Source organism: Opisthorchis viverrini, assembly GCF_000715545.1.
Source record: "Opisthorchis viverrini unplaced genomic scaffold opera_v5_2, whole genome shotgun sequence".
NCBI classification, from domain to species: Eukaryota; Metazoa; Platyhelminthes; class Trematoda; order Opisthorchiida; family Opisthorchiidae; genus Opisthorchis; species Opisthorchis viverrini.
The window spans coordinates 5,568,346-5,579,412 of record NW_008751658.1 but is presented as its reverse complement, the minus strand read 5'-3'; the positions used below and the strand labels follow the sequence as shown (position 1 = coordinate 5,579,412).

At 43.4% G+C, this 11,067-nt stretch overlaps 1 protein-coding gene across 1 annotated transcript; it reads right to left on the bottom strand.

The window, feature by feature from the left end:
• Positions 1-618: 618 nt before the first annotated feature.
• Positions 619-4,432, bottom strand: T265_00278 (hypothetical protein; the record flags this gene model as incomplete). The annotated part of the gene is made up of 2 exons (XM_009163986.1): positions 619-764; positions 4,375-4,432. The coding sequence occupies 2 exons, from the start codon at positions 4,430-4,432 to the stop codon at positions 619-621; spliced, it is 204 nt and encodes a 67-aa protein (XP_009162250.1).
• Positions 4,433-11,067: the final 6,635 nt, after the last annotated feature.

Genomic DNA, 11,067 nt, shown 5'->3' with positions numbered 1-11,067 from the left:
TACGGAAATGTAACCTCGGGGTATCCAAACTTCTTGGCCCCATGGGTTAACGTTTCGGTAACGGTGAACAGCTCTCGATAGTTCTTTGCCAGTAGAAGCACCTGAAGATAAAATGCAATGGGAGGCAAGGAAAAGTGCAGTAAACAACAAGCGCAACGAAGATCATTTAGCAGTCCCTAGGACAGTTTTTGTCAAACCATCCTCAACATGGGATGCTAAAAAATAAAGGAATAAACAAACAACTGAATAGGTAAATGAATAACTGTTCACATACAACCCTTTTTAGTGTCTAGCTGCCATGCCATCCGAAGGAGACCCAGATATGCGACCCTTTATTACGGAAATGTAACCTCGGGGTATCCAAACTTCTTGGCCCCATGGGTTAACGTTTCGGTAACGGTGAACAGCTCTCGATAGTTCTTTGCCAGTAGAAGCACCTGAAGATAAAATGCAATGGGAGGCAAGGAAAAGTGCAGTAAACAACAAGCGCAACGAAGATCATTTAGCAGTCCCTAGGACAGTTTTTGTCAAACCATCCTCAACATGGGATGCTAAAAAATAAAGGAATAAACAAACAACTGAATAGGTAAATGAATAACTGTTCACATACAACCCTTTTTAGTGTCTAGCTGCCATGCCATCCGAAGGAGACACAAGATATGCGATACTACTAGGTTGACCAAGTCCAGAAAAGAGCAGATGAGATGCCCGAGTTGGGTTCAAACCACGTGACCCCTGGTTACCCCGGCGCCTTAACCACCAAGCTAACTTCAGCACTGATCATCGACTGCTCACGCATGGGGATGATCCACTCCAGTGAGAACTGCTTGGATTATGGTGTCTACACATAGGTTGGAGTGTTCAGACCTTAGATATATTCACAGGGAATACCAGATGATAACATCGTAGACTAGTGTTTAGGTGACCTGGGTCCAATCACGTGTAGGTTTCCGAGTGAAAATATAGAACATTAATCTGGCACCGACTTTTACACCAAAATGCTTGACCTAAAAGTGTAACCAAAGGGTGAGTTCCTAATTTTTCCACCATTTTCTTAGAAATATCATGGATTTTCCCTTGCAATGTATTCTAGCATGGCACTGCCACCACCAGTCTTCGTGTCGAAACTTAAGGCTAATTTTTGTTGGGGTTACTGCAATTAATTCAGCAGGTTTCGGAATCCCAGTTTTTCCACTACTCTCATAGGTTTAAGCTAATTTAAACTCTTACCAACGGTACGACCACTTTTAGAAGACCATCATTCAGTACTCAAGTATTTTGGACACCAAAAATATGATGTAATGATAAAAGAACTGCGTATTTATATTTTCTCAAAAGACTACCTCAAATAACCTGGCAAAAGCGTCCTCTTCTGTAAGTTGGTTTCTTCTCAGGGATGTTCGCTATGAAAATCCGCTTCATAATCCTTCTAACGGCATTGCCCGAGAGTGGTCTCCCCAGAAATGGACAAATGAAACTATACGACTATGAGTTCAGCATTCAGAGCTCACAGTAACGCAGAATCCTAAACTAGGGTACTTTCTGATTTTGCCACACCATAAACCTCAGTGTTGTCACCCGATCTTGCAGACTTGGCACAGCCTTAAAACGCTCCCTCATTGGCCACAGCGCTCACAGAAGACTGAAATACCCACAACATGATTGAGCACAAACTTTGGCAGGATTGACACCTCGTTGTGCAAATCCAATTGGAATTTGCATAATAGTGGAATTACTTTGGGACCACAATGACGGTTCACTTGGGAGATGAAGGTTATTAGTACAGGACGCTTGTTATACTGCAAGTAGTATGGGCTGAGTCCACGATATTATTGCAGTAGTTTTGGGGTGGTATTATGTTCTTGTCAAAACTTGAGATGTTCTTTTGACTGGAATCGTCATTTTGCCCTCCTAGGAGAGGCCTCAACCAAACTAGGATCGTTTGGAAAATCGTCCTTACTAGGGAGATCTACTGTATTTGCCAGCGGTTAGATCTTCAGATTTGCTGTGGAAGGACACTGACGTCCAGTCTTCCAGGTAGTTTTATTCATTCTGTATTATGCGAAGTGCCTGAGCGCTCATATAAATATGAAACAAATGCTTTTCATTGTGATCGTCGCCACTGAGTGAAAGTTTCATGTCATTTCCCCATGATCCAGGGACGAACCAAGCTACTTTGTTGAACAGAAATAACTGTCTCACTCTAGGCGCTTTCCTACTCCTACAGAATTATCCACGATCGAACGCGGATTGAGAAGAGGGAATTCAATAGCCCTGATCTCTATTTGAAATCAATGTTTTCTTATCACATTCTTTGGATTCTGTTCGTTTACGGTACTGTTCCGGCCTTACACAACCATGTGCTTTGCTTGTGATCTCACAATTACGCCGTTAAATGAGAGTCGAAATTTCGGTAGGTCATGCTGTCACCGTGGCACGGCTAAACTGCGCAATATGGTTTCATGTGGACTTCCGCTTCCTAATGCATTAGGAAGCACGAGGCTGGCTTCAGGGACCTCTAGTAGGAGTCACTTTGTGGTGAAGCGGAAAGTTCTTTAAGTTACCTCTTATTTACGTACCTAATCTCATTCATGCACCTTAAACTTTCTTATGTCGGGGATGAATCTGGCACGACCCATGCTGATGCACCAACTCTGATTCAGCAGCCTGTCAGCTTTCTGAACATCTTTCTACGGTTCACTGACTTCATATGTAAATCATAACTTCCATTCTCTATGAGAATGAAGTCCTGAACAAGTTCTGATGTTTACCACTGTTATTGATTCTTATGGGTGTTCAGACGTTCAAAGATACTAGAAAAGGGGGCCACGCTTGGTTAATAGTCTTCTTCTCTTCAAATACAACTAACTTCTCCAAATTGAGACCAATGTCTTCCTCTAGCGAAGCATATTCAGCGTCGACCAATTGATTTTTATGCGGAATCTTTTTTGGGCTGGGTTTGCCAGTAAAATACTTTGCATGGGACAACGGTCTTCCACGTCCAACGGTTATTTTGGAAGCTTGTTCTAACTGGATTTTTCTCCAGACAGGGCGAAAATTCAAATGGCGTCACATAGGCCTTTCAAATCTACTGCTTTGAAAAAATGCAATGCATGCCCTCGAATAACCGTAGGATCCTAGACCCCAATAAAAAGGCAGTTCACACCACGTTATAATCATTTACCGCCAGATGGTACCTCATTACTTAATTTCAGTAGGGAATCTTAATGAAAATCTGACGATAGTTTGATCTGACTCAGACAGTGTATTTCAGAATAATAGGCAAAAAACCAGTCTCTTCATCAGCAGCTGGTCGTTATGTAATCAGTTTGGCTCCAAGGTTACCCGATGGCAGTGCTAATGAGACACAAGTGGCGATCGCTACAAAGATGGAGAGGCGGCTTGGTGTTGAGTTACGTTACGCATCCGAACAAAATACACGATTTTCCACCAAATAATGTTTTGAACATGCGAGCCACCCTTTATCCAAATCGGTTGTTTGTTTTGTGCCTTGCCTGAAAGTACATCACCGGTGTGAAGTGTTTCCGAACTGGTCTCTGAATGACGGCCAAATGCAAGTGATACCACAAAAAGCTATTCGCAGTTTAGTCGTCCACCGACAGGCCCTCGAAGGGAAAGCCTCGCTTCACATTTGCCACACGCACCAAGAGAACAGATCATGTGAATCCGGCGTTCGACGAGTGCGATGGCGCACTGACCTGGCACCATGACCAGTTGCGGTGATTAATCAAGCATAGACCTTCGGGCTGAGCATGGCGCGTGTGTCACCATAGCTCAGAAAGCCCACTCGGCTGTATTATCTATCGTACCCTGTATGATGCAAGATTTTACGCTGAGGCTAATGGTGGGGTGTAATCCGTGGATAAGACAACATAGACCACGACACAGTTTTCTAAACAACTTCGACGGTGATGGGTCTTTCTAGGTGAAAGAAACACAACACCAGTGGTTGTCCGGATATCCTTTGAAAACCTTTCCCGGTTTCATCCGTGTTTAGCAAGATAGTATACTTGTCGGCAAATGACGCCGGTAAGATGGCGATTTATAATTGCCAGTAGGTGACGTTCATCGGGTCAGGCTACGTACGTGAGCTTGTTGTTAGCAGTTCCAATGCGTTACCCTGAGACAGTGACGCTATCAGTTCAGCTTGTCTTGATGGGGAAGCGAATCTGGTTCAGTAGCACAGACACATGTTTGACTCAGTTCGATGAATTTATTCTCTCTTGCCCTTGCTAGTGAGTTGTTTTCCAGTCTCCTATTTACCCGGCCTCTTTCTGACAGCTGCTAAAAAGCTCACTTAATTTAGCGAAATACGCTCATTTGCAATCAAATTTGGTTTTGCGAGAGACTTACCTGGAACCCAGCTGAATCTCTCGTCTAGGATGTCCCTATGCAAATGAATGCTCTGCATTAGGCCACCTCACTTTTCAGTTGGTACGATATTCGAGATATCGCCACAAATACATATTCGTAATGCACTACTCATAGGGCTGCTGAAAACTCTTCGACAGCCCACGACTGGTTTCGCCCTTCTTGGGGCACATCAGGTAGGCCCAGTCCTCGAGTTTGCAGGTGAGTGTATTTCGCTAATTTCGCGCAATTCGCTTTCAAGTAGAACATAAGGTTGAGAGTCTGTCTCTCTAAAAGACATCTATGTGAATACCAGGTCTCCCCACTTGTCCGCCATCCCGTTGTGAAGCGATTGATCAAATCTGTGTCCATAGGGAAAGCAACCGCAATGTGATAAGTTCGTCACTGAGACCCATTCTTATATAGGCCAAAAAACTGACTGCATCACTAAATATCTATATATGGGGGTAAAGTGTATCTATTTAAATGTTTTGTTGACTTCTATCCAAATGATTGCGATGAAAGTACATAGCCCCATTCTCCTTGAAATGACGTCGAGTTCAAATTCTGTTAAGAATTTTGAGTGTGTTGGTTGCATTCAAGAACCAGACATACTTAGCTCGATATGCCATACAAGGTTAGTTCATATACATTTTCCAGGACTTTCAGTTTCGCCCGCAATTTCTTTCAGCTTGGTCGTAAAACAGCAAACAACTTGTTACACTAATGAATGGTTTGACGTATATTGTGCGTCGTATCTCAACGCTATGATCTTTGAGTTATGGTGCCTTTTTATGAACAAGTTTGTGAGCAACCTAACTTTACCCTGTAGGGCAAGATGTGGCACTTTTTTCAATTCGACCCACAGGGCTGCATGGAAAAAGTGAACTGCAATGCAATGAAACATTAATACACTGAGATCACACACAAATTATATGTTGGTGCTTGTACGCGGTGAAATACTCCTTCTTGTCATCCATAAATATTTTGAATTTGAGAACAGCATTCTCTGCCTTTGCAATGTTTGTACAGACTCACTACCTTAGCTTATAAGATACGTTTCCTAGCCTGAAGAAGGTAGACAGGGACCAGATAACATTATGTCGCTGATAAAATGACTGGCCGTGGCTGCCCCACACTTGCAGATTTCCCCAGCCAGTTTGACTTGATAGAAAGTATCACAAATAGGAAGAGTCGGATATGCCTGTTGGAGCTAGTAACCAGCAGAAAATTGTGAACACGAAGCGCATTGTTTAGAGGTTAATCGTTTCAGAGCTAGACAATCTTCATTCAGGAAACGACAACGCATCCAGTTTAGAAGATAGTCTTGTACAAATCTTAGGAAGGACTCATCTGAACATGTGCAGTTCATGCGGTCAGTATTCACTCAACTCTAGCATTTCCTTCCAAACTTTCACACTATCTACACTTCACTTGCACTATGTCTTAAGATATTCTATGTTGGTACGTTTTTGCTCCATTAATGTCACACCCCCGTGTTATCATTCAGTCTGGCAAGATGGAAATACCGCACCGGCATTCTAGATGCCGAATCTGCTGCTTCGGGCACATTGTACTCAGCGATTCGGTGAGAGTCATCGGTTAGCCATGAATTCTTTTTTGTGGGTGTCGCTTTCGAAGTATATCTGATAAGTACGAACAGATCGTCGGTACCATAAAAAGACAAAGCAACTTACTCCCAAGACAAGAAGCAGATGAAAGGACTCTTGCTGCCAATGCCTCAAGTTCAGATAGTCGCGTTATGTTGGTCGGCACAGGTGACACAGCAGGTGACAGCTTACAGGTAGGTGCACGTCTCTCTTCTTGCAGGTGCGCTTCGTTCCACTGACTATTGTAATGCATTGCTGGTGGTTAATAGCATGAACACCATCCAAAAATGCGTAACATCCTGCCAGTACTTTTCAAAATATCCTGCAAGTACCATTGAGCAAACGAAGGTAATCTTGACAAACAGTGCCAGGACGGCTTCACGGACTACTCGCCTCAACTAGCTAAGCTAGCAGCGACACAATGCACTGAAGCGGGCGTTTGATATATCTGCCCAAGCTGATGTGAATGTAGTCAGCGTAAAGTAGTGGGTGGGTTGATTGGCAAGCGCAACGTAAGGGATAAAGGTAAGGTACGATAACACTCGTAGATTTGTTCCAAATCAAAATGCACTGGAAGTTATTGGTCTCAACACTGATCTGTCGTATTCAGCCAGTTGCTCACACACTGCAAGCCATACAGCTGTCGAGCGGGCCACCTCGACCATTCAGTCGTGTCATTGTGTCGCGGAAGCGGTTCCGGTATGATAAGAAAGCGAAATACGCTCATTTGCGTTCCAGTTTGGTTTTGACGAGTAAATCAACTGGAACCCAGCTGATATTCCCGTTCATGATGTTTTAAGGAAGTGAATATGCTGCACCAGGCAAAATATTCAGTATATCGCGATACATTGTATAGACGCAAAATACTACTCACAAGGTTGTCGTGGGCTGTTGAGGAGCTTTCAGCAACGTTATGAGTAGTGTATTACATCCACAGTGTTATGGAGGATCTGTGATGGATCCCGGTGAGGATTTCCCCTTCATTTGGTGACGAATGTTACTAACTGTAAGTTTTCCCGATACTCGTAGAATTCACGTTCACGTCAATTTAGTCTAAAAACTCTTCTACCTGTCCTGGCGAAATTATTGTATTGTTATTTTATCACTGGTCCACATCAAAGTTTGAAAGAGCTTCACTATTATTAGCGCTCATTATTGGTATATATCCTTGGCTTTTCTATCGTTGTAGAGCCTATAGAAGAGAATTGTATGGCAGAGTAAAAAACTATTCTCAGTGAGCAAACATAACGCACTACTCGTAAGGTTGCTGAAAAATTTTCGATAGCCCATGACCGATTTCGTTCCTCTTGCAGCTGAATGAGTGGAACTCCATGAACGAGGGATTCAGCTGGGTTCCAGATGAATCCCCCCCAGCAAAACCAAACTCTAATATAAATTAGTGTATAAGTCTTCTCAAAGATATTTAAAAAATAAGCATTAGCTATGAGATACGTCTCATACACTCACCACAACGAAGACTTAAAAGGGATTCCCAACTCAAAATAATGACTTTTATGGATCTATAGTTTTACTATTTAAAAAGGTTGTTGTAATGCTGAAATCTATGAAGTAATTGAATTCTTGGGCCTGCGGTTTTAAAAGCTTTTGAATAAGCGATGGCTTTGCTGACAAAAATCCTACGACGACGAATGCCTGTTAACTAGTACATGCCTACTAACACATTATCGATTCTACAAACAGACACTCTCAGTTACCAAACAGCTCACTTTCCTAACTCGCTATTGAAAAAAGAAAATTTATCTCCATGGAGGACAACCTGACCAACTTCAAAATATTGTCGATCAGTTTACAGCTAGGATAATAATCCACTCGCAATTCACTCAAGATTCACTCGTGGTGGTAAAACGTTTGAAATCCAAAGAGCCTAGCTCAGTGAACAAATCAACGGCCAGGATATTGCTCACGTCACTGATTTTCATAAAGTCCAATTTAGTATTGTCTTCTTTAAAGCACCATCAAGTTACAAACTGACATTGCACGCGATCTCTCATTTGTGTCCATATCGCCTATTCCAGTCAGATGCTTTCTTTAAGACAGACAATCCATTCGGTGCCATTTTCTGGTAAAACCAGAGCTTTTCTGGCTGAAATCCTGCCCGTCCCCCACCGATCGCTTCAGACACCTGTTTTAAATAGCATAATTTTAGCTTGAGTTACCTCAATCCGCAGACGTCGTTCGCGCTAATCCAACTTTAAGCAAGACTCACCACCCTACCAGTTCTGAGCGATGATATACGCCCCTGGTGAGCACGTGTGTAGGGACGGTTGGTCAACCGCGAACCTCAATGCGCCTGTGTGCACGCCACATATACCGAAAGCCGGCCGAAAACTGTCATTACGAAAACGCAATCTGCTGGGATTTAGCACAACAGGAGATTAACAAGCAATCTGGAAACGTCTTCTACATGATTTCGCAAGGATAAACCACAACGTTTTGAGCAGCTGAACGGTAGATGTGCCAAGATGGCATTCTCAGGAGGACGGACATTTTTGTAACGGAGGGGGGAGGGATGAACTTTTTCTTCAACCCACCTAAAAAGCACGCAGACAAACGGCCACACATAATGCCACTTCCACGATGGAATTTGCCGTGTGCTTTGATTTACATGCCCTCAGGCTTCGCGACAACTAGGTACACGTGAAAAAGACCGCCCAGGTTGTGATTTGGTTTAGTTGCGCAGACCACAAACGGTATATCAGAATACTCTGGCGGATGTTAATATTAGTCACAGAAAGATAAAGCATTTGAAATCCGATGGCGTAGCGCTCAAGTTCCATGGCGTATCTCAGTTCATTCAGCACTGGATAGAGTCAATCAACAAGGACAAATGTTGATACACTGACTGCAGTCTGAACCTAACCAAAGTTGTCCGTCCCGAGGAGGCGATTGAATGAGTAGATTCGTAACAGCATACCTGTAAAAACAAAATTAACTGCTACGGTCTTTTTCCAGAGAAACTGATTGTTTTTGCAGGTCTCTCCCAACGTTCAGTCATGCCTAAGAATGAAGTGCTGACTTGATCAGAGGAACAGCACGATCCATCCAGATTCTTGATCTCGGTCGTTTTCTACTAGATTTCGTGATCTCCGGATTCCCTCACTGTCAGACACTGCCTAAGAATTAAAGCTGCTTCTGGATCGCCTCTGAAATGTCGAACCGAAAGAATATTCTAGTTATTAACACCGTCATCATCAAGATCATCATCATCATCACCACTGGGAAGGTGGGGTAGATAGAAATACATTGGAAGCATTAGTTGATATAATTGGTGTATAAATACAGGGATGTCAGTTGACTTTTCATCGGAAAAACCGGAGGGAAGCTATGCGTTGAAAGCAACAGTTTGGATGCATGAGCGCCACTGAGGGCACGACCAACCATTTCTGATAGTATCCCTAACCAGTGAGGTGTCCAGAGAGAGGGCAATGACCAGCTGAACTGTGTTAGCTAGCAGTGGCTTTCATACATAGCTGGTAGGTCATTGTTTGACCTACCCTAGCTCGTTTCCATCCTTCGCGTGGTTGTATAAGGAACCCTCGGAGAAAGTCGGTTAACTGGAGTACGGAGCATGTGACCAAACCAGCGCAACCCACGGAGTGGGGTCATTTCAACTGCCTTGGCCGAGCTAATTCTGAAAACTTTTCGATGTACTTCAGCGTTATTGATCCGACGTACCCTCAGCTTTGGACGATGTCATCGAGATAGTCAAACACTGAAAGTCTTCAAGTCCTCGGCGCGCAGCTGCCAGGTTTCCAGTCGGTATAACAGTATGCATCACACTGCAAGATTTTAAGCTCGACCATTGACGGATGAGCTAATGTCATAGCTGTGCCACAAGTAACAAAGGTTCACGAAAACTGCTACGGCTTTCCCAGTCCTAATGAACTGATACAGCTGCCCAGGTAGACAAATGTACCAACTATTTCAATCGGTTCATCCGGAAGCATGAGGCTAGGGTTCGAGTCCACCCCGTCTTACCGCAACACATTGCATTTTGCAGGTCTATATTGCATGCCAATCCACAAGGCAAAATTATTTAGCTAATGTACTATCCCCTGCATTACGATGGTACCATGCCCAAGAATAGCGCCCTCGTCCACGTACTCCATAATTGTAAGCGATTGCCCTGGGAGCATTTCGACTCCACGGACATGAAAGGCTGGGATTGACTGTTCCGTAATTGTATTACTGAAAAGTGGAATTAGAAAGGTGACAGAGGACAGCCTTGCCTCAGGTGAGAGCTTCCCGTTGACCTTCGCATATCCGCAGGAGTTGGCGTACAGCGCCTTAATAAGGGTCAAGAACCTATGGGGTGCACATTTACCCCAAAGAAACTGCCACAGACATCCCGAAGCTCGTGTTCAGAAATGTCCAAAGCAGTTTCTCATCCACCGTGCAGTTATTCAAGCTGACTGACTAACTAATAAGATGCTTTGAGGAGTTTTCTAAATAAAATTGTCATACATGCCTATCTAACGCGACGAATTTCATTTCGTCCATTACATGAAATTAATTGACTACCGCTTTTCTATTTATTTGCCTAGTAAATGGGCGTAGACAAGAGATTCAAACGAATTTTAAGTGGATCTCTTGTTTAAAATGTTAGTTGTCTGAATATACAGCGCAGATACTGCCTCATTATTCCCTCCGACCGATAATGAAGATATAGACGGATTGATCCTCAACTTTTCAACCACTCTTGCTACACTACGTTGAAAAGGCAGTAGATGATATTATATCAGTATTGAAATGTGGTAGCCCGGTCTTTTCTGGCGTTGCGGTTTTTGTAGCCAGATAACGGGCTATTCGTAGTGAACTATTCTCCCGTTGGACTCTCAAGGAGTACGTTCTTTTGCCTACCCTCGGGAATCAGTTGTTCACTTCCTCACTAAGCAACTCAGTATAACAGTTTCGTTGCTTCCCTATCTCTCACTAGCACCGTGGGTGGGTGCATCCTATGCAACTATACTACAATTCACGGCTTCTCAAAAGCTGCTTTCATATGGATTACAAATAACTTAACTTCCGTGCTTCAGGTTACCTGTGTGCATTCCGTGGTTCAGGA